We start from the raw sequence: 24580 nt of genomic DNA, 5'->3' as shown, positions 1-24580 counted from the left end.
AACATGTAAGGTCTCAAAAGATTTATATTCGTACATACTTCCTCTAGAACTTACCAAAAGATATGTTCCAGAAAACAGTAACAATTAAACAGAAAGCCAAAAAATCCCAAAAACCGATCAGCACAGGAGAGAAGTGAATGCAAATCCCCAATTAGCCAAGCACCAGAGGCTGGATTCACACAGCATGATTTAAGACATCTTACATGTCTTCATGAGCATTGCCCTCGTTAAGACCTGTGCTGGCACTGTGCAGTACTGTACTCTTTCTAACCTGATGAACAGCATGCTCAGGGAAGCCTGGCTCAAACTACCCGGAGACTGGTTTTCACCATGTCCTCATGCGCCAGGTTTCCCCTCCATTCAGCTACATGGATCAGCAAGGACACTCCCAGTGTCCCACAGAAGTATTGCTTTGAGCTGTCCTCTGAGCTGGAGTTTGGTTCATCATGAGGTGAAAACCAGAGCATATAGAGCAGTCTACTCCCTCCACCACATTTCTGCCAGGCATCGGTTACCTACACTCCGGCCTACCAGATGGCCTATGGTGAGCCTTCTATTTAAGGACTCACTACAACTTTAGCCATGAACCACCTCAAAGTGATCTTGTATATTCTCAGCGAAAATGCAGCCGGACTATGACCGGAAGACTTAAGTTCTCCCTGAAGCCTTCATGTAATAATGATGTTGTCCTCTTGTATCTGCCAACAGGTTTCCCCAAACGAGGTATGTTGTTTTAGAATGTTTATGTAGGTAATAAACTACAAGAAATGCAAGGGAATGACTGACACAGTCAGGGTAGTGCTTATATCCAGGGGAGGAGAGAAGGATGTATTTGCAGACACACAAATCCAAGTGAGTGTTCTATTTCTTAACCTTCTTAGAGATTACTAAATGTTTTACCTCTTACCCTGACGTATCAATGTTCACTTTATTACTACTCTTCATATCATCCCTTTCTTATATTTACAATTTATTTCAAAAACTTAAAAAAATCATCCTACCAATTCCATGTTTAGGATCCAGACTCGATGAAGAGCATTTTGGTAATGCTATAACTCTAAAGTAACAAACTGGTGTGCTCATTTTATTTATTTTTTCACAATAGTACTCATAAACTAATGAACATTGAGTTGATTTAATGACTATGTCCTCATATAAGATATTAAATTGGTCCTTAAAGAAATCCTCCGGGAGTCAGCATCTCCTCTGCAAAGAACCGAACTGATTCTCAGAAGCAGGACTTTTTCGATGCTTCAATTTCGTCCCATATTGCAGCTTCGATTTTCGAAGTATCATATTTCCGCATCATATCAAACTCGAGCCACGGCTGACTCCACTTCTGAGCTTCTTTGATTTGCTCTTCAGTTAAACAGAGATCAAATCTTATGCCTTTAATATTAAATTTGGGACGTTCCCAGCGTTTGGACCAGGGTTTAGGCTTCATTTTTACTTTCAGCTATGGAAGATATAAAAAAATAATAATAATAACAATTTAAGCTGATAACCACAAGCAAAAATTCTTCTAAAAGTGTTCATTAAAATGACTCTTTCTAATTCTACAGAGAACTTTCAGTTCCAGAAGTACAGCTTATACCTGATTCACAGGAACTTCGTGGCTAGGTTCATGTGCTTCCGGCTTCATATCCATATCAAAAGTGCTGTATTCTGGAAGGGCATCTCGTAAGTACAGTAAACTATCATCCAACCGTTTCTCTAATTTGACCACCTGGATCTCCTGGATTCGAGGATTATAAAGTTCAAAGCAAATCTCAACACCTAAAAAGAGAAAATATATTCTTACCATCTAAACCCAGGTGTCTGCAGATGCCTCCTACAACAGTAAGAACTACTTCATAACGGAACTTGCATAGAGTTTTGCACATAGGAAATGTGACATAAATTTGTCATTTTTAAGATGAAGATGATCAACAGAAAAAGAAATAAGCTAAAGTCCATGTAGATGAAAAAGTGAAAAAATCTGAGAATCTGATAGTTTAAAGAAAAATGTCTTCTATAAACAGGCATACATCTCTTCACTTCTGATAGTATTCACATGGAGAAAATCTGAGGAAATTCTTCACTGCCATGTTCTTGTTTATTTTTTAATTACTTAAATAAAACTTAATCTTTTGTATTAAGGGCAACAGGAATGATGACATAAAAAAAACAGTAAATAAATTCTCAAGTTCTAACTTGTGTCTTTCTATTATAAGCGTCTTCGAGCACGTGACCTGATGGAAGGCACACATTTCTGCAACCAGCCTAGTCCTGCTGAGCCCCTCCACGCGGGCCGCCACAGGTCAGGACCACGTAAGAAGAGTCACTGTTCTCACAGTTCACTTTTCTTGAATATAATACTTCACCGTCGGGGATCACGTCCCCGAAGCACACAAGTCTGAAGAACAAAACTTCACTGTCCTGCCATTTTGACTCATAGTCTTTCTAAAAGACGCCACTTGGGCCTATGTCTTACTAGGCATAAACAACAAATTCTGCCTTTTTAAAGATTCCTCCGATTCTTATCAAACTGTGATGATTCTGGCGACCGTCACAATATAAAGCAAAGCAGGGGCATCCACTTTAGGACAAAGTGACTCATCCAGACATCACTGTGTTTCTCTTAATGTTCTCATGAGTCATTTACTCCCGCAATGAATGTCCCCACACCGTGTATAGTCCCCTGCCTCCTCTTGTGAAGTGGCCAGAGGCTGGCAAATCCGTTGTCACCAGGTTGCACAAGAAGCCGACCTCATGGGGAAGTGCCGTGTGGACCAACCATACGGCGGCCTATCCCGGTCCATTCTTGGGCCCCAGGCTCCTCGGTAGTGCCAGATGCCTCATCCCAGGATGCAGAACACAAAATGGAATCCTGAGAGAACACTCCAAAAAATCAAACTAATGCAATGAAACCTACCTTGTCCTTCGATAGTATTTCTAAGGATAAAAGTAGCTCCGAGGCCAGCTCCTGATCTCTGGATACAGATCCCCAGAAACTGGCTGGTTTTTCCACTGGCGAACTGGTCGGCTGTGGTCACACGAAGTATGCTTCCTACACATGCAGAGGAGAGGTGAACTTTGACGTGACATGCAGAAACACATGAACAGCATGACCAGGCAACCTCATAACTTCTTAAATATTTTAATACATTAGCAAGAAGTACCTCGTTTGGGCAAAACCCACAGAGGTGGAAAACATCTCCCCTAAGTGAAGAAAAGGAGCCCTTCCCACCACTAATAATAAAAGCACCCGGCTCCTACTGACCAACGTAGAACTCTGGAATATGGAGTACTTTTCTCCTTTCTAACATGTCTTTTCTTTCTATTTGAAATTTCAGAGGATTTGTTCTTCCCCTTGGAGGAATAAATTCAGGACTCAAGAATCTGTGAAAAATAAAAAATAAAAATAAAAGGCAAACTTAAAAGAGAAACTGCTGCTTTACCAAAAAAATTAAAGACTATGACGTTGACGTGTTTTATTTGTTCTTCTCTAAAGAAAAGTCAATTCTTTATTCCTAAAATTGTTGTTAATGCCCATGAAAATAGCTAACAATTCCTGAGTACTCACCTGGCATTAAGGGCTTATGAAAACCAAAAGTATAGAATAATGCTTACAACAATCAGGCGGGTATAGGGTTATCATCCCCTTTTCACAGATGAAAATGAGGCTTGGAGAAGGTAAGTAACTGACATATTGTTATATTAACTATATGCTTATCAAGTCCAGATTTAAATGGAGGCATATCTGTCAGGCTACAAAGCCTAGGGCCATAAACCACAGGCCTCATATTGAGTTGTACATGTTAAAACAAGTGACACTGGAAAAATATAAACCTAGAAATCATTAACTACAAACTAACTTTTTAAAAGTAATCTCCCTATTCTCTTAACTTCTCTAAGCTAACTTCTTTACAGCATAAATGGCATTACCCTGAAAATTCATGTCCTTATTACCCATCCCAAGAAATAAGTGATCAATATACTTGAAGCCTCAGTGTACACCTCCCTCCCCTCAGTTAATTACTACGGGTAATTCATTAAATTTGGTGATGATTATTCCTATGCATTTCTTCCATTTCCGTAATGTTGCTTCACCAGTCTCTCAGGAACTCCCAGGGGTACCCTGAAACTGGCCCCCAGATTCTTAAGGGAAAGGAGATACCGAAGAAGCAGGCCACTTCAGGTGGGTAGGTGGCAGCTTCAGTAACAGCAAACGGAACTTACATATGGGCTTATTTGGGGCGGCAGCAAGACAAATGAATCTCCATACCCACTGCCAAATCTTAAAAAGTTATAAAGAGGCACTAAGTGGGCTCAGTCACACATACCATGTAGTCATTTTCAACAAGACATCATCATATCAAGGCTTTGTCTTTGGAGCAGTCTCTGGGGGGCAGGAAAGGCAAGCAGAACCCACATTCAAGAAGAGGGGAGGGGGTGAGGAGGTGGCATCCAGCCCACATATCAATCAGTGGTCATTTTTTTTTTTAAGATTTTTTTTTAATTTATTTGAAAGAGAGAGAGCCTGAAGTGGGGCTGGATCCCAGGACCCCAAGATCATGCCCTGAGCAGAAGGCAGATGCTTATTGACTGAGCCACCCAAGGTGCCCCAGTAGTCATGTCTTTTTGATGATGATGATCCCCAACACTCAATTTCCTCCTGAGAAATTTTTAAAAATTTTTAATTAAAAAATTTTTTTTAATTTTTTAAAAATGTTTTAATTTTTAAAATTTAAAAAATTTTAAATTTTTTAAAGCCACCAAAAAATTGAAATGGTAATAAAATGAACACCCATATATACTTCACCTTGTTTCACCAACTGCTATCATTTTGACATATTTGCTTCATATACACATGTAATTTTTTTCCTGAACTATTTGAAAATGTCAAACATCAAGATGTTTCATCCCTGAATACTTTAGAAAGCTTCTAAGAATAGGGACTTTCAGGGCACCTGGGTGGCTCAGTGGGTTAAAGCCTCTGCTTTCGGCTCAGGTCATGATCCCAGGGTCCTGGGATGGAGCCCCGCATCAGGCTCTCTGCTCTGCAGGGAGTCTGCTTCCTCCTCTCTCTGCCTGCCTCTCTGCCTACTTGTGATCTTTCTTTGTCTGTTGAATAAATAAATAAAATCTAAAAAAAAAAAAAGAATAGGGACTTTCTGCTACATTTACCATAATACCTTTATGACATCTAAGAATTTCTCCATTAATTCAATAATATAATCTATTATGTACTTTGCATTTAAACTAATTTAAATCTATTTAAACTCATATATCTAATTGTCCTGGAAAAGGTCTTTTACAGCTGTTTGTTGCCCAGTCTAAACTATCAAAAGCTTCACACATTACATCTGGGTATTACTCCCTTTAGTCTCTTAAACTGGTACTGTTCCTCATCTTTGTATTTTTGTAACACTGACTTTTCTGAAAAGTCAAAGCCCATTGTATTATAGACCATCCATGGATTCTGGATTTATTGTTTCCATATGTGCAGACCAAGTTAAATATTTTGGGTAAAAATATTACACAGGTGATCATGTGACCATCTTATTCTAACACATCAGGAGATATATAACGTCAGCTTGTATGGCTACTACGGAAGCTAGGTTTGATTGCTTTGTGAAAGTGGATAATTTTTCCTATAAATTTTATACTTTACATATGCATGTAAGTCTGGGCAACATAAAAATGTTATCATACTGTATCAATTCTTCTGCAGGTTGCTTTTTTCCCCACACATCTTAATTGTGAAGTTCATCCATGTTAGCTCTGGTTCATTCATTTTTCACTGCCGTATAACACTCTATTACATAAATGTATTTGCCTATTCACCTACTGATAGATATCTCTGTGTTCATTCTTGTACATGTATCCTTAAGGGTACATATTTATTATTTTTTTTATATTACTTTAAGTTGTGTACCAACCAGATGGAAAGATATACACAACCTCAAACTTACTATATTTTGTCCAATTGTTTTCCAAAGTAGTTACATGATTTACATTCCTATTTAACTGAATGGTATGAAGTTTTGCCATTTAAGAGAGATATTTCTTTTCCACCTTAAAAAAGGCTGTCTAAGGAAATCTTTTTTGAATCTCTAGCTTCCATAAATTCAATGTTATTTCGGCTTAGAACAGGATATTTGCAAAGTTAAACACACACACATAGGCATACAGAGGTAATCCAATGAACAACAAAGAGCCCTTTCAGAAAGCCTTTATATCACACCAAGTTTGTCCCGCTAACTGGCTTTTTAATAAGGTTGGTGTACAGTTCTACACTTTCTGCAAATCCTAGGTCATCTAAATTTACAGGTACCTCCAAAGTTACCAGCATTCATTAAAGTGGGCCAAGCTTTTAAACCATTGTTTTGAAAAGCAAATTTAAGACGCAAATTAGCGGAAAATTTTATCGCTGTATCGCATTTTCAGGAAACTGAAACAAGTGAGTTGGGAAAGGAAAACAGGGTGAGTTCTGGCCAACCCATTTTTACTGAGGAAAGGAATAATCGGCTGCTTAAACAGGTAAAATATGATGTGCTTCAGAGAAAAATTCTCAATACAGGCTAAAGGCCGAAGCACAGAGCTTCAAATCGGGGGAATCCTTGATCGAAGTTCTGATTTAGTAGGACTGCAGAGAAAGTTCAATGCTGGCTTGGAAGAAACGAGGAAGACAAAACTGAGTTGGTAGCGCTCTGCATATGAGCCTCACGAATCCTGCAGGCTCGTGCACGGAGAGAGTTCCAGACCGGCTTTAGAGTCAAGATCTCCAAAGCAAAGGCAGGTTCCTGAGCGCACAGACCCAAAAAGCCCGGGCCTCACCTCCTTTCCTGAAGTGGCGGACGGCGTTTGTCCACGATGACCGGTTTCGGCGGCGGCTTGAACACGCCGGGCTCAGAAGGTCCGGTGCTCTGCGGCCGCTCCGGCCCCACGCGGGCCCCTGCAGTGCGGGCGACAGAGGTCAAGAGAGCTCGCCCTGAGCTCCCGCTGAGCCCTGCAATCTCTCCCCCAACTCGCGGTCCCACGAGGATTGCCCCTGACTTCTAGGCTCGCCTCCCTCGAACCTGGCCCTGAACTCCTTCTTGGCCCCAGCTTGCAAGCCCCGCTCCACTTACGCCAGGCGATGGAGGCTGGCGCAGGGAGCAGCACCCTGGCGGCTCGAAAGCCTCGGGACAGCTCCATTGCTGCCCCGCAGGTCCCTGCAATGGAGGCCGCCATGTCGGTTCACTAAGGTCAAGACTACAACTCCCAATAATCAGTGCGACGAGGGGGCGGCTACTTGAGGTTGGATGGCGGCTGCTAAGGGACAAAATAGCCAAGACTCTCACTACCACCCAACTTTTCCTAGGCACTCTCACCAATAACCTCCAACCCTGGGAAGTATTTCAGGGAAAGTGCATATTTCTCTAGTTCCCTACAATGTACCAAGTTTTATCCCTCCGTAGGGGTGTTCGCTCAGCCTAGAAAACTTTACTTCTTCTTTGAATCAATTCTGTCTTCACTTTCTCAAGTGAAGTGATTAGGCTCCTAATCTTACTAGGTAACTTCCATTAACATCATCTGCAATTCAATTTTTAATTTAATTTAATTTTTAATTACTTGTGTGATTATTGGATTATTGTCTAGTTCCGACATTACCCTCCTCCACGAGTGCACCGACGGATAAGGTCATCTTTGCTCACTGTTTTATCCCAGCACCTACCAGCTACCTGGCCCTCACTCTTTGTTGAATGCAAGAAAAGGATAAGAAAATAGTTCCTGAAAGAACAGGTGGCACGGGGTCCTTGAGACTACAGAGAGAATTACCCTTTTAAGAAGCTAAAATTGGGGGCACTGGGTTGGCTCATTCAATAAAGCATATGATTCTTGATTCTTGATTTCGAGTTGTAAGTTCCAGTCTCACCATGGGTGTAGAGATGACTTAAAAAAAAAAAAAGAAAGAAAGAAAGAAAAAAAAAAAAAAGGCAAAATTGAGTTTGAGTTGGGCAACTGTGCCTGGGGATAACTGACAGAGATGAAACTGAAAAGGGTAAATCATACCTCTCGCTAAGAAATTTGGAATTTATATCCTGGACAGTGGTGAGCCACTGGAAGGATTTCACACTCAGAGTAATGTGATTATTAATTACTTGTTGGTTATTCTCGTTGAATTAATGTCCCAAAGCACCTCAAACTCACCATGTCCATATTGAATACACTAGGTTCACCTCCAAACCACCTCCCCACTATTGGCCATCTCAAGCAATGACTTAGACATCCAAACCGTTGCTTAACGCCGAAAATCTCAGGGCCATCCTTGAAGTCTCCCTGTCTTTCCCTAGGTAAAATTCCTAAAACTACACCTGGCACCATAAAACATCTCAAGAATCCTTACACGTTCTCATCCTGTCATCCGTATCTCTACTCCAGGTTACCATCCGTTCTCCTCAGGATCGCTGCAAACCACTGCACCTGTTTTCTCATTGGTCTTCCTGCCTCCAGGTTCCTCTAGTTCTCCAAGTAGCAACCTGAAAGGTGCCTCAGACATGCATACCTTGTCCTTGTCTTTGCCCAGTTTAAAGCTTTCCATAGTTTTCTGTTGACCCTGGGCTAAAAATCAAATGCTCAAAACAAAAACAAACCCCTTGGGGAAAAAAAATAAATAACCTCTGTAGCCTGTCCCCCATGCACTCTACTTGGCTATCTTGAAGACACATGAGCTGTTACATCAGCCTGAGAAAGAGGGCCATGTTTTGAGGGCAGAATTCAAGGTGCCAGGAGGAGAGAGAGTGTCTTCTATTCTGGTTTCCTTGATTAGAACAGAATTTATCCTACAATAACAAGGAATCACACAATCGAAGTTTCAGATTAGCTAAATTTTAGACTTTTTCTGCCCACCCAAAGAGAAGAGAAAAAGGAGGAATGACTTAAGGTGATTGTGACCAGTAGTGGTGAGGATTTCCTGGGCTAACTAAGCCCAAAACAGCTTGATCATCGCTCTTGCTAGGACTGGATCTATGGGCTAGGAGCAGAGAGATAAAAGACAGACTTTCACAGGAGGCAGGCAGGACATTCCCAAGTCATTTCTGGTGCCCCAACGTTCTAAGGATGAAAAAAGGATTCTGTAGAGTTTTACAAAACTAGAAGAATGAGCCTGAAGAACCTTATCATCTTCTTCCATATTCCTGCTTACCCAAAACCCCATCAGTTCACTCTGACATTATCTTAGAGTGAAGAAGAAGCTGTAGTTTTAATTATTCCCCCAAACAACTACGCAGAGCAAAATCAAAGAGCACAGAACTGCCTCTACCATTTTGTGGGCTGATTCCAGGAACAGAACTTCAGTTATATTACTGCTATATTTTATACCCACAGAAAGGAGAACATGAACAACATCACGTGGTATTCAGCCAAGGAAAGAATGTGTTCCAGACAAATGCCCCACTTCAGGTTATTGGTCATTATTTCATCCTTTATGCCTAGTATGGTGCCTGACACTCAATAAATATTTCCGAGGAAAATTAGAAGGATCATTCTAGCTGCAGTTAGAAAATGAATAGGAAGCAAGAAAGTACTCCAAAAGAGAGATATTGCTAACCTAAAAAAAAAAAAAAAAAAAAAAAGTTTCCAAAGTGTGGTCCCTGGATCAGCAGCATCAGCACCACGGGGGACATGTAAAAATGCAGATTCTCAGGCCCCACGCCAAACCTACTGAATCACAGACTGTAGGGGTGAAGCCCAGCATTCTGTGCTTTACAGAATCTTCCATGTGAGTCTGATGATTGTACAAGTTTGAGAACCACAGGTGTAGGGCAAGGAGATAGGAAATGGTGGTTAATGGAAATCGGTCTGAAGCAAATTCGGGCAAAATTAGGGTCTGACATGTATTAGCTGTGAGATTTTGAATATCTTCCCTCTGTCCCAGTTTCCTTCTTGGTACTAGGATGTTGCTGTATAGATTAAACTCAGACAATCCATAAATAAAGTTCTTAAGTAGATGTCTGGATCACAATATGTTCTTTTTTTTTTTTAAGATTTTTATTTATTTATTTGACAGACAGAGATCACAACTAGGCAGAGAAGCAGGCAGAGGGTGAGGAGGAAGCAGGCCCCCTGCCGAGCAGAGAGCACGATGCGGGGCTCGATCCCAGGACCCCGGGATCATGACCTGAGCCAAAGGCAGAGGCTTAACCCATTGAGCCACCCAGGCACCCCACAATATGGTCTTAATATAATTAGCATTAAACTTACCTTTGTTAGGGTACGGAATTGACCACCCCTCAATTAGACAGAGAACACTCTTGATAATGCAAGTCACACAGAGAGGTTTATTTGACAAGCTTAAGCTTGGGCCCAAGTATACCCAACACAGTGGAATAGGGACTTAGACCCTGAGGTGACATGCTTAAGCTTGGGCCCAAGTATACCAGAGTAGGGACTTGGACCCCGAGTCAGATTACAGTCAGAGTTTTTAAAGGCAGAGTAGGGGTGGACTCAGCGGTGGATGAGGACAAAGGGGGTTATGGATGATGTAAGTCTCTAAGGAATTTTGGAAGTGAGGTCTCCAGGACCTTGAGGGGCTAGCTATTGTCTGGGGAAAAGGTTATTCATTACCAATAATAAAAGTCTTCTCGTGAGACCCTCTAGATGTATATCAATGGGTCACACGCTTGGGAATGATTGCTGACACTATCTTGGAGGTTTAGAGATAAAGTTTCACATTTCTCCTATCCAGTGTCTTTGTTAGTGAGATTTAGGTTTAGAAGAAATTTAACTTTATTTAGGGCTTGAGGAACTGAGTTATTTGCCTCTGGAAATTGTGCTATTGTTAAGATAGCTTCTTTGTTGTAAATCACTAGGACATCTGTAAACCAAGGGAGACTCCTGTCTTGCAGGATTGTGATCTCTGCGAGTTAACTATTTGCTTTTCCTTTAGGGCAGCCAGGGGTGGCTGAGGAATGTCACACATACTACAGAGGGGAGCGGGTGGAGAGGGGGTACAAGGTGCCAGCTTTTGCTTTGCCAAGATGGCTGTACTTATGTCAAGGCTAGACTCGAGGTGGGTACAGCCTTGTTTTTCTTGGTCTCCACATTTCCCCCTCTCAGAGGAACCTAAGGAAGGACCCAATCATGGGTCCAGGCTGGTCTCAGCAACAAGGCCCAGTGATTGGTATTGCTGTCTGAGTACCATGAGCTGAACTGTAAGCAACATTAGTGGGGTAAGTAAGAGTGGCACAGTCTCAGCTTTAGGGATTGCCCTTGTCCGGCTGGCTTTTCCATTCTGGAACAAAGTCCTTGAGAACAGTGTGTGGGTCAGCTGGCCGGACGTGGGTGTAGTGGACCCAGGGAGTAATCCCGTCGACCTTGAGAGCGGTGGGAGTGGTCAGGATCACGATGTAGGGTCCCTTCCAGCGAGGCTCCAAGTTTTCCACTTGGTGGCAGTGCATCCAAACCAAGTCCCCGGGTTGGTAAGGATGTGGTTCCAGCTCCGTCTCCGTCTCAGTGTGGGCAGTTAGGATCCCTGTGTGGATTAGATAGACTGTAATGCCTGCAGTGACTGGAGTACAGACTGATCAGTCATCGTTAAGGAGGAGGGCCTGATACCTCATCACTCCGGCGTTTATTGTCCACCGGTCTGGTGGAGTTCGGAGAAGGCCCTTGATAGCGTGAGCGGTGGTCAAGATGAGATTTTGACCCAAAGTCAGTTTACTTGCATCCTTGACCAGGAAGGCCGTGACAGTAATTATGTGGAGACAAGGGGGGAACCCAGCCGCTACTGGATCTAGTTTCTTGCTAAGATAGGCTACTGGCCTTTGCCAAGGCCCCAGAGTCTGAGTCAAAACTCCTTCAGCCACCCCTGCCTTTTCACCCACATACAAGTGGAATGGCTTGGTGACATCTGGGATGGCCAGTGTTGGGACACTCAGTTAGGCTGTTTGTAATTCCCAAAATGCTCCTTATATCTGGGGCTGGCTGACTGGCAAAAGCAAGATCATCTAAATGAGCTATTGTGCAACTTCTCTGAAGTTGACCTCAGTTGTCTTGCTTAAGCAAATAAACATTTAATAACAATCTAATTTAGAATTTAATACACATAAAGGCATGTTATTAAAACACAATTTTTCTCTCTAAAATAACCCTCATTTCCAGAGATAGCCAAATCAGGACTAATTTATTTGAGAAATAAGTCCAGTTTTAACAAACTTGGCCTAATTATTTACATAAGCTCAGCAAGAACAGTGAGTGATCATATAGATCTTTTAGAATCTGCTTTGCTGGAACTTCTTATAAGGAATCTCTAGGTTGAACTTTTAGTAGCCTCTCCGGGCCAGAAGCCAAGCCACGTACTTGCCATCAGACATGCACGCGATACCTGTCGATTTGGGCGAATTCCTCTTTCTGAGGTTCTGCACCTACCAAGGAGTGACATTCTTTACTCACCTGGTGAGGCTGCTGGGAACTCTGTAAGCCAAGTATCAGGCCAACAGTCCCAAAGGGCTTTATGGCTCCAGGTTTCATAAAGTCAACCTTAGTTCCTTTAAATTGTTTGGTCATATCTGAGTCTTTTCAAATATGACATCCCAAAGCCTTGGTAAGATAATCAATGTTTCCAATAGTGTCCTGTTACAAGGAGAACAGATTCTTATTGAACTACAAATGCCTGATTGCCAAGGAAGAAGGAATACTTATTGAGCCCTTTTGGTTTCAGAGGGTTCTGTTAGAGAGAAAAGTTGAATGCCTTGATTCGTTTAAAATTAGCACTTTTACACCTCTGTAAGTCACAGATAACTTAAGAAAAAGTTTCCCTAGTCTGGAGGAGTAAACATTACAGAACCTGTAATGTTTAAAACATTAAGAGACACAACATTACAACCTTTTAGTTCATTTAGTCCCATGTTACTAATTCTGGTTTAGTCCGAATGCAGCTTTTACTTCTGTAAATTTTTACCCATTTCAGTTCCCAGGATTTTAACACATCAAAGACCTGTATTTGTCCTGAAAGTCTCCCATATGAATTTCCTTTAAGGCGGAATTCATCTTACAAGAGAATTAAAACAATTACAAATGACAAAAACTCAGAATAGATATGGTTAAATATCAAGTGATGACCCTTATCAAAACATTAAACTCTAGCAAATGTATAGAACCTCTGGAGTAGCTACAACACTTACCCAAATCTAACCCAAGGTTTATCATTGGTTTAGCAGTACTCGCTGAGTAACTTAGCATATCAAGGAAACCTTATGAGCCAAAGAGATCTCATTTACAACTCTGGGCAGGCAAAGAGAAACCCATTTACATTTCAACTAACCTAAGAAAACTTTGTCCTTTTAAACAGAGAGAAAACCAGCTTTTCTATACCAGTGTCTTTCCTTTTTTTTTCTAAGATAGTTTTCTGGGTTTCCCTCCCATCGTGAATGAAGTCGCAGACAAAGGGAGGGGGATCTTTCAGATGCTGTCCTGCTCCCGTCCCTCTCGGGAACTTAGGAGCGTCTTAGCTAAGGTCTGTCCATATAAACCCCAGACCAGGCTACTCCATAGAGTAGATGACCGTTATGCCATGTGACGCCCCGCGAGACTCAGGGTGCAGCCCACTCAGACTCCGTAGCCAAAGCGGTGAAGCCGTACAGACACATTCACACAGTCAGGCACTCTTCAGATTCAAACAGGTTGGACATTTCCCCCAACTGGGTCTCCCCTTCCATTCTTTAGGAATGGATCTAGCTCAGACAGTGGCCCCAGGCCCTTTTTTCTTTCTTATTCAAACAGGATCAGGCATCTGGTATTTTTCTCTCCTTTCTACATATTTCCTACTTTTCTACAGAGTTGTTTCCCTTATTTCCATCAGTCTTAATTACACTTAGCAGAATTTTGTACTCTTAGAAATACCTTAACCTCTACTGAAGATTAAATATAAACCAGTTGTGAACTGTTACAACAGAATTCTTCAGATGGCAAATTTATCAATCAGTTAAGCACAAAGCATGTTTACCAACAGATTTCAAAAGCACAACCCTAGTTCTAATAACCAGCGCTCTAGCACTTTATCCCATTTGGTTTAAAGTTTCAGGTTAGTAAAGACTTTGAAAGCTACTTTAACAATTACCCATTAAACTTTGAGACAGACAATTGACCATCAGTTTAGTCATCTCTTTGCTAACAGATTTTAACAAATAACACGAGCTTATTTGACCTTCAGTAAACTTCGAAGTTTCACATTTACTGCTGTAACTTCAAAGACATGTTTATCTTAATTAAACCAACAAACTTAACTTAGTTCAAATACTGATTTACGTTCCACCTGGGCCCACTCCACTTTGAATGTTTACCCAAGACACGGGTGGGAGGATCTGGAGTGGGGGGTGTTAGGTCCAGGGGGTGCTCTTCTTGCTCCTTGACAGTGAAGAGAGAGGGAGCCGTGGTGCATGATCTAGAGGCTAGTCATGCAGGCTGCAACGCACATTGGTGCAGAAACATGAGAAGGGGGAGACAGAAGAAACAAAGTGCTGCCAGGAGGCAGAGAAAGGATTCCAAGTTTAGAGCTCATCAACTCCAACAGAGGAGCAGACACCTTGCTTTCCCATCAGCAAGGGGGAAGGGGCTAGGCAGTCCATGTTGGGCCAGAGAAAACAGGGAATTTCCCCGAAACAAAGGGAGTTTCGGCAGCTGCTTGGGAATATTCCTTAAAGTCTCTGTCTCAAGTTAGACTAACCCCAGTTGGCTCCAGTTATAGCCATTAACACGGGAAATGAGTGAGGGAGAAGCCCCACATCTGTTAGGAGAGATGAAAGTCAGAATCCTCTTACTCTCTGCTTGCCCCATTGCTTCAAACACAATAAACAACACAACAGACAACAAAAAGACAAGACAAAGACAACCGCAGACCCAGCGGTCCTCCCGGGGCCATCCAACATTAAAGGATGGCCATTCAGACATGCAGAAAGTCTGAAATTTCCCTTTCGTATGTCCGTTCTTAGGTTATGAGCTCTTTCCCTAATGTCCAGGAAGTGGTTCAGGAGCAGGGTCTTAGGCGTTACTTGAGCCTGTCCCATGATTACTACAAAAAGAAGACAGAAAAAGACAAAAGACACAAAGCCAGCGGACACACAAATTCGAACAGGGCTCTTCACCACCAACGGCCAGTCAGCCACACCACATCCACAGGCACTCACACAACACTCAGGATCCTTACCTGGCCGTCCAAACGGCGTCCACTGTGGACGTCGTCTGGGCACCTTTTCGTCGGGGACGTCTCCTGCGACTTCCAGTAATGGAGCCTCCAGGGCTCCTCCCTTCCCGTGAGAATTCTCAATTGGGCCCGGGCAGAGACCTGTTTCAGTCCTCCCCTCTCGGAGGGGGCCAAACCTCCTGCCGCGGCTTCTATGTAAACCTTGGTATCAGGGGGTCATCTGTCTCCCCGAGGAGGGGTCTTAAGATCTCGGTGGGACTTCCAAATGTTAGGGTATGGAGTCGACCACCCCTCAATTAGACAGAGAACACTCTCGATAATGCAAGTCACACAGCGAGGTTTATTTGACAAGCTTAAGCTTGGGCCCAAGTCCCTACTCCGCTGTGTCGGGTATACTTGGGCCCAAGCTTAAGCTTGTCAAATAAACCTCGCTGTGTGACTTGCATTATCGAGAGTGTTCTCTGTCTAATTGAGGGGTGGTCGACTCCGTACCCTAACACCTTAAAGTTGACAAACAACTCACAGACCCACGATAAGAGACTATAAATTAATCCATGTATTTACTCAACCAAAGAAAAGAATCTTACCTTCTGGAGAGGGTTTGGTCATTAGGGTAGTCTAGAAAACTGGTCATAACATAAAACATTGGCCAGTCACTGCCCACAAAAGGAAGGAGCTTTCACCAAGTGATTTGGGGGAAATTCTAAGCCCATTAATGAATTCCTCTTGGAATAAAGATAGACTCATTGGGTGTAGCCAACAATTTTGGAGTTGTCTGATTCCACTGACGAATTATTCCTAGCATGACTTTGACTATTGCCACTAAACATTTGAAACGTATGCTTAGCTTCCATTGTTCTGATTCTACGTTCATCAAGCAACTCACTTGTTCTTATTTGACATGAAATTTTGCCTTCGGAGAAAGTGCTTGTCATAGAGACATAACTGTTCTGGTATGCCGGCCAGCATGATTATCTTTTCTCTCATTATAAACTAATAACTAGCATTTTGTGTTGTCATATAAGTCCCATAAATCTAGTTCATGTGAGTCTGACTAAAGATGAAGCTGTTTTGCTGAGCTGATAAGTCTGTTTCTGGACTTCCAAGCCGGAGGGCAGACCCAGGGCCATGACACATTCTCCAAAGCAAACATATTACATGTGAAGTCTTGTGGTATACACCCTGCCTGGATAAAACACCCTGATACGGCCTCAGAAGCTCCCCCACCGACACACACGCACATGCACACACACGCACACACACACACCCTGTATTAGCGATCTATTGCCATAGGAGAAAGTACTCCAAAACTTGGCAGCTTAAAACATTGACTGTCTCATGTTTCTGCGGGTCAGGATTCCAGCGGGGTCGGGATTATTAGCTGAGTGATTCTGAGTCAGGTCTCTCTCCAGGCTGTAATCAAGTTGTGGGCTGGGGCTGCGGTGCTCTCAAAGCCTGAGTGGGAGGAGGCCCGCTTCCAAGCTCACTCACGTGTCGGTGGCCGGTGGCCGGCCCTCCCTGGCTGTTGGCCGGAGACATCAGTTGTTCACCACATGGGCCTTTCCACAAGGCATCACATGATGGCAGCTTCCCTCAGAGTCAGCAGGCAAGAGACAGAAAGTGAGCAAGGCAGAAGTCACCGTCTTTATTAGTTATCTAATCCCAGAAGTGACATCCCATCATTATTACCATGTTCTACTCATTAGAAGCAAGTCACTAGGCCCAGCTCACACTCAAGGGGAAAGGACCAAGGATCATAAACACCAGGAAGCAGGGATTATTAGAGGCTGCCTTAGAAGCTGCCCACCATTACATCATTTTTGTATTCAGTTGTGCAGAAGTATAATATTTGTCTTCTACAAGCAGCTCAATATTGCAGCTCAACTGATTGTGTTCCATTGGTTCCTGGAGAGCAAATGTGGACGAAGATGCCATCCTATCTCCTGTCCGTGTCCCCCAATTGTCTTTCCTTGTTGCCTCCTCTAACGTCTTTCCATCATAGATCTAATCATGCATGGTATTCAAATACTTAACCATCTTATAGCAGGGACATCAACCAGTCAGAATGGATGTGCCAATTCTTTTTTTTTTTTTTTAAGATTATTTGTTTATTTGAGAGAGAGAGAAAACACTCGAGTAGGGGGAGGGGCAGAAGGAGAGGGAGAAGCAGAAGCAGACTCCCTACTGAGCAGGGAGGCCAACATGAGGCCGGATCCCAGGACCCTGAGATCATGACCTGAGCCAGAAGGCAGACCCTTAACCGAGGGGGCCACCGAGGAGCCCCAGGAACATGCCAATTCTTGGTGCTGCAGCTTCTATCAGCTGATTATCATTCCATATCAAAACCATGAGACTCTTAATCTCACAAAACAAACTGAGGGTTTCCAGACGAAGTGGGGTAAGGGGAGGGTGCTTGGGTTATGGACATTAGGGAGGGTATGTGCTGTGGCGAGTGCTATGAAGTGTGTAAGCCTGAGGATTCACAGACCTGTACCCCTGGGGCAAATAATGCATTATGTGTTAATTTAAAAATAAAAAGATATTCAACCTATTCCCTTGAAACAAGGTTTGGAAAAGCACTGTTTGGAAAAAGGATGTCCTCAGGCAATGTGTCTTCTGTTTTCCAAATTTGAATTTGCTTTTCAGATGTTGCTGGGGTCAGAAGTAGGGCAGGCAACAGAATCCCGGCTGTCTCAGCTCCACCAAGGCAGTCCCATGATTGATCTGTTCTGCGAACTAGCCTTCCATGTTAAGATTCGGTTTCCAAAAAGGCACCAAGGCCAACCATGTTTAAATCCACTGAGTTGTACACACTGACGTTGGGAGCTGAGACCCTGCATCAATGGAAACTTAACAGAAGACAAGACTGTAAACTAATTACTGTGTGCTTCAGAAAAGTGTTGTAAACCAAGTTACCTGGGTGGTCTGCTATCTGGGCAAAAAGCCATCTTATCAAGAATCTTACTGTTTCCCTGGAAACAATAAGTCAATTATCAGGACAACATTTATCAGGACAACTTAAGATCTTCACCTCGCCATGACCACCAACCCTAAACTATTATTTTTTTTTTAAGATTTTTATTTATTTATTTGACAGACAGAGATCGCAAGAAGGCAGAGAGACAGGCAGAGAGAGGAGGAAGCAGGCTCCCTGCTGAGCCGAGAGCCCAACATGGGACTCGATCCCAGGACCCTGGGATCACGACCCGAGCCAAAGGCAGAGGCTTTAACCCACTGAGCCACCCAGGCGCCCCAATCCTAAACTATTATGTCAGGAATTTTGCTCAATCCCAACCAGTTCCCTGCCTTGAAAAATCCACTTTAAGTCACGAAGGCATAGACTCCAGAACTCTATAAATATCTTCCCCTACCTTTCCCTTTAACTCTATCGGGTGATGTCTCCCCGTGTTGCAGTGAGTAATAATCAGCTTTGCTTGGTCAACAGGTTTTTAACAAAGGTCTTTGTGCAGTCAACACTTGACCATCCATCATTCAACAAACATTTAGTAAGCCCTACTATGTGCCAGGCACTATTCTAGGTGCTTGTCACACATCAATAAACCAAACAAGTAAGAAACTCCGTACTTCAAGGAACTTAACTCTAATGGGAACAAAGACAATAAGCTAAACATAAGTAAGTAAATAAACTATATTATGTACTAGATACCAACGAGTTCTATGAAAGAAAACAAGGCAGAAAGGAATAGGCAGAATGGGATCCGCAGTGGTGGGTTCAGTTTTAAGTGAGATGGTTTACAGGTCACCAAGAAGGTCAACTTTGTACAAAGACCTCAAGGACCTGAGGGAATGAGCCATGTGGCTATGTGGGTGTCTAGAAGGAAAATTTTCCAGCCTTAGAAAACAGCAAGCACAAGGCCCCTGAGTTGAGAGGGTCCCTGCTCTGCATGGTGCAGAGAGGAACAGCAAAGAGGCCAGAGTGGCTGAGCAGACAGAGTCTGGCAGATGAGGCCAGAGAGAGAATGGGAGACCAAATTCTGTTCTGGCCTTGTGAGGACTTTGGTTTTACTCTGAGTGAACAGGACAGCTGTAGAGGCATCTGAGTAGAGGGGCACCACGATCTCACACGAGCACGATCACTCTGGCTAAAGCACGGAGCAGGGATATAGTCAAATTTATCTGTTGAGCGTGCTTTTGGTGTCACATCCAAGAAATCATAGCCAAATCCGATATCATTATGTGTTTTTCCTGTGTGTTTTTCTCAGAGTCTTATGCTTTTAGTTCTTACGTTTAGGTCTTTGGTCCAGTTTGAGATAAATTGTCTATAGAGTTTAAGGTAAGGGCCCAATTTCATTCTTTTGCCCATGGATACCTGGTTTGCCCAGCACTGTTTGTTGAAAGACTTTCCTTTTCTCCTTGAAAACAAGGGTTTCTGGTTGCTATGGGTCCTGTCACAGTTCTCACCAGCAAATGCACATTCCTCCTCCACCTCCTGTCACACACATCCGCTCAAACAAACGGCCCTGGGGTGTTCTGTGGAATAGCATTAACAGCCTAGAGAGGCGAACTTGTGACTGCCTATCAAGCAGCAACATGTTCGTGAGAAGCACCCCATCTTCAAAGACCAAAAAGTAATTTTCAACAGCATTCAGAATACCTCCTTGATCTCTGCTACCAGAATGGGGTGTTTTGACAAGCACCCCCCCACTCCATCCCTCTAAGTCAGAGCAATGAAAAAAATTCCCTTCGTTAGGGCAATGCAAATGAGTTTCCTTCCACTGAAAGGGTGCCTTGCATAATATGACCATACTTTCAGTGATATTTTTCTAATATGTGACAGGGGTTAAATGATTATTCTTTTAAAAATATAAAATCATGGGGGGCCTCGGTGGCTCAGTCAGTTAAGCATCTGCCTCCTGCTCATGATCTCAGCCCCTGGGATCTCCACCCCTGGGATAGGACGAGCAGGGAGTCCTCAGCTTCTCCCTCTCCCTCTGCCTCTCCTGCCCCCCTCCCTCCCTCAAATAAATACAAATTTTTAAAAATGTAAAATCATGACTCTCATACAAATATAAAATAAGCATGGTGAAACGTCCTATTTAGCTGATTAATTGCTGAGGAGAACAACAGGATGCTAGTAACCAGCCCAAAGGAGACCCACAGCCGCCCACATTCAGAGAAGTGCTGGAGGGAATTTGCAAGCAGGTCCCATAGGGTGACCTCACGTTCCACCAAACTCTGTTTGTTTTCTACAGACAAGAATTACTTGTAATACTAGCCCTTTTCTATAACTCGCAGAGCTGTAACATACCACAAAGACAGGGAAGGGTGGAGGTAATGCTGATGGGTGAGCTCATTTCAGTCCTTCCAATTTTCCTCCAGAAGAAAAGTGTACTTGAAGCTGCTCTGTTGGCGGGAGATTTCACTTTTCCCTGAGCATGAAACTGCCTTTCTGACAGCCACTACTTGTCATGGATGATTTTCTTTTCTTTCCTTGGGATAAATAAGACGAAGAGAATGTGAGCTGAATGAGTACAACTGAGTTTCTATCCTTTCTTATTTTATTTGTGAGTTTTCCAGTAAACTATCGGATGCCTGGACCCATGATAGCAACCTCGCTCCATTGTTTGCTTTAAAAAAAAAAAACATGCATTTTTCGATTACAAAGTAAAACTAAGATTGATGACTCATACTCATCCTTTTTTCTTTTTCAAAATAGTATTTATCAGGCGCCTGGGTGGCTCAGTGGGTTAAGCTGCTGCCTTCGGCTCAGGTTATGATCTCAGGGTCCTGGGATCGAGTCCTGCATCGGGCTATCTGCTCAGCGGGGAGCCTGCTTCCCTCTCTCTCTCTCTCTGCCTGCCTCTCTGCCTACTTGTGATCTCTCTCTGTCAAATAAATAAATAAAATCTTTTAAAAAATAGTATTTATCAAGCATCTCCTGTATTTTAAGACCTATTATAGGCATAGAGCTATAGCAGTGAGCAAAATAAATAAAATAAAAGACCCTTACCCTTATTAAGCTTACCTTCTTGTGGGGGAACACAGATAATAGGAATAACATGATATCAGGGAAGAGTAAGCACCCTGAAGGCTAAGAGAATGGAGTAGATAATGTGAGCAGGGTGGAGCAGGCCACGTGAACACCTGAGAGAGGCCAGTAGCACTGGGACAAAAACTTATAGGAGCATCAGCAGCCCAGCAAAATCATTGAAGTTCATATCGGTATACTTAACCAACGTTTTCTGTGCCCCTACTGTGTACCAGGCACTGTTCTGGGTGCTTAAAAGACAAACCATTGGGGAGGCCAGAATTGTGCTGTCCATAAAGATATGGAAAGAGGAGGTATATTTCTGTCTGTTGATTTCTTGTTCCCTTTACCCACACCCCCTCCCCATACATGATTTTTCAAAACCCAACTTCATTGGTCCTTCCAAAAAGCATTTCCAATCACTCAAGCCAAAGTGGCCCCTACCGCATGCTCTCTAAGAACCTGGTGCCTATTCGTGTTAAAGTGCTCATTATGCTTGGTTATAATCATCCCCTGCTTGTCTGCTTTCCCCACGGGGCTGCACACACCCTAGAAGCAAGCTCATCACTGTTTTCGCCTTTGCACTTCTGAGGCTCTGCAGAAAGCCTGCGATACCCCAGCTCTTGATAAGTACAGAAAAGCGGTGAGAATAAGGGGTTGGGGGTCTTCCCGCTTTTTAAATTTTTCCGTCGAAATCTTCTGAAGTAAGTCTGTGTTGGTTTTCCAGTGGGAAAGCAATCCACTTTACTTTTATTTTTATTTATTTACTTATTAAAAGATGTTATTTATTTATTTGACAGACAGAGATCACAAGCAGGCAGAGAAGCAGGCAGAGGGAGAGGAGGAAGCTGACTCTCTGCTGAGCAGAGAGCCCTATGCGGGGCTGGATCCCAGGACCCTGGGATCATGACCTGAGCCAAAGGCAGAGGTTTAACCCACTGAGCCACCCAGGCGCCCCTCTTTATTTTTATTTTTTAATAGATTTTTCCACTTTATTTCTAAAACATGAATCCATAGACTATATAGCCAGTTCTTACTTCCTTTACACAAATTCCACAGAATGGCTGAAAAGAGGCATTGGTTTCGAATTAAGCTTATACCTACAGTGACAGGAAATGGTGAGGCCAACTCACAGGAAATCATGATAACAATGTACTTATAATGGCTAGGAGATCATGTAATACGTTTTATAGAGATTTTCATCCAAAGGGCCAGGGTAGGGGGAGGAAAGTTAAGCCGCTACCGTGCTCTCTGGAAAACAGGGCACTTTCAAGGCTCTAAAAGGCGGAACTCCGCAACATTGGTGTTAGGCTGCCCTCTGGTGGATCCAGTGGCACACAGCAAGGCTGGAAGTTCAAGGTCCACTCTGCAATTCTTCTGGAAGATTCCCTTCAGAAGGCTTGGGTGCGTTTTTTTGTTTTTGTTTTGTTTTTTAAGTTTTCATTTATTTTATTTGACAGACAGAGATCACAAGTAGGCAGAGGCAGGCAGAGAGAGAGGAAGGGAAGCAGGATCCCCGCTGAGCAGAGAGTCTGATGCAAGGCTCGATCCCAAGACAGAGGGCTTTAACCCACTGCGCCACCCAGGTGTCCCAGAAGGCTTGTGTTTTTACAAGTGAATGGTACCCTCTGCAAACACCCCAGAACAGAAGGTGGAGAAGAAACCCTGTAGCAAGTATACCAGGTTCTGATAATCTAGACAGTCCTTTGCTAACTAATCCCGTTCTTATTACTAATATGCCTAAGACACTTAGGTAAGGGCTCTCGCCATATCGTGGGCTCGACTGACAAGAAAGCTGAGGCTTAAAGGAAAGCAATGATGGGTCAGAGGTCACACAGCACACGTGTTGGATGTTTTGTGTAGCCACTGATATTATGCACCTACTATGAGCCAGTCATGGACATGGACGTAGAGAAATAATTTCCTCTGAAGAAAGCCCAACAGTACAGAATGATGGCTGCTGGGATGGAGGCGTGCAACATGCATTTTGTCTGGACTAGGCCAGTTGGGAAAGTTTCCCAGCAGGACAGAGAACTGCACTGAGCCCTGAAGATACAATGTATATAATTGAAGAAGTCGTAAGACTAGATCAGTCGGGAGGCTAGAGAAGGATGTCATCCCCCTCCCTGACACACACACAAATATGAGATTTCAGTTGGAAGATGGACGGATGGAGATTTCTGTTTCACAGGCAGTTCTGGAGTCTTCAGTTGGACAAATTTTCTGGAAAGTACTGCTTTGGGCATTTTATTTAAAATATAATTTTATTTTATTTAAAATATTTTATTAATTTTTATTAATATTATTTAAAATATAAATATATTTTAAAACCAGTACCCCATACTTTTAAAAATGTATTAGATATCCTTATCACCAAAATCAGATCTTTATAATATTCTCTAGATTGTTCCTCCTCCTGGTCCTTGATCTTGGGACATAGCAAACCAAACCTGACCACCCTCCCAGGAGAGTCTCTAATTATTCCTGTTGCCTCTTTTGATAAAATTTGGAGCAAATGACAGATATTCTTTCAGTGGTTCATTTCTTTTTCATTTGCCTCATTCACCAAACTGAGATGTAGGACAGCAGCGACGAGGCCTGAGCTCTCCGGAAAACACTGTGTTCTAGTGTCTCTGGAAGGCAGGGATCCGATTTGCTGAGAGTTAGGCTGCCCTCTGGTGGATACAGCGCCACACAGCAAGGCTAGGAGTTCTGGTTCCCAAGATGATGAGGGTGGGACCGTGGGACCAGGGCATGCACGGATTTGGAAGTCACAATGACTTCTTCTTTAGGAAGGCACTGAGGGGTGTTCAGAGATTTAAAGAAAAAGAACGACAAGGGCTTCGTTTCCCAGACAAGCACCACCACCACAAAAAAAAAAAAAAAAAAAGAATTACAAGGTCAGCTTTGCACTTTAGTAAGATCTTTGTCACTGCAGAGTGGAATTGAGTGGATTGTAGCCAGAGTTTAGAGAGACCATGTAAGAAGTAGAATTAGTGGGGCGCCTGGGTGGCTCAGTGGATTAAAGCCTCTGCCTTCAGCTCAGGTCATGATCTCAGGGTCCTGGGATAAAATCCTGCATCGGGTTCTCTGCTCAGCAGGGAGCCTGCTTCCCCCACCCCCCCTCTCTCTGCCTGCCTCTCAGCCTACTTGTGATCTCTCTCTCTGTCAAATAAATAAATAAAATCTTAAAAAAAAATTTAAAAAAAAAAGTAGAATTAGTGGGCACCTGGGTGGCTCAGTGGGATAAACCTCTGCTTTTGGCTCAGGTCATGATCCCACAATCCTGGGATCGAGCCCCGCATCAGGCTCTCTGCTTAGCAGGGAGCCTGCTTCCCCTTGTCTCTCTGCCTGCCTCTCTCTCTCTCTGTCAAATAAATAAATAAAATCTTAAAACAAAACAAAACAAAACAAAAACCTAG

At 43.1% G+C, this 24580-nt stretch overlaps 1 protein-coding gene across 1 annotated transcript; it reads right to left on the bottom strand.

The window, feature by feature from the left end:
• Positions 1-1058: 1058 nt before the first annotated feature.
• Positions 1059-7250, bottom strand: MRPL19 (mitochondrial ribosomal protein L19). Its single transcript, XM_080814462.1, has 6 exons — positions 7116-7250; positions 6823-6940; positions 3263-3381; positions 2915-3049; positions 1595-1776; positions 1059-1456 (listed from the first exon to the last, which is right to left on the bottom strand). The coding sequence occupies exons 1-6, from the start codon at positions 7216-7218 to the stop codon at positions 1229-1231; spliced, it is 885 nt and encodes a 294-aa protein (XP_080670588.1). The 5' UTR covers positions 7219-7250; the 3' UTR covers positions 1059-1228.
• Positions 7251-24580: the final 17330 nt, after the last annotated feature.

The sequence above is a fragment of the Martes martes genome, assembly GCF_963455335.1.
Source record: "Martes martes genome assembly, chromosome: 9".
Classification (NCBI taxonomy): domain Eukaryota; kingdom Metazoa; phylum Chordata; class Mammalia; order Carnivora; family Mustelidae; genus Martes; species Martes martes.
The sequence above is the reverse complement of the archived record's forward strand: the minus strand, read 5'-3'. Positions and strand labels throughout refer to the sequence as shown.

Coding starts and splice junctions, on each gene's coding strand:
- MRPL19 (XM_080814462.1), bottom strand. CDS start 7,218: ATGGCGGCCTCCATTGCAGGGACCTGCGGGGCAGCAATGGAGCTGTCC. Junction 3,050..3,262: donor TATTCCAGAGTTCTACGTTG/GTCAGTAGGAGC, acceptor CTGCATGTGTAG/GAAGCATACTTCGTGTGACC. Junction 1,457..1,594: donor ACGAAGTTCCTGTGAATCAG/GTATAAGCTGTA, acceptor TATCTTCCATAG/CTGAAAGTAAAAATGAAGCC.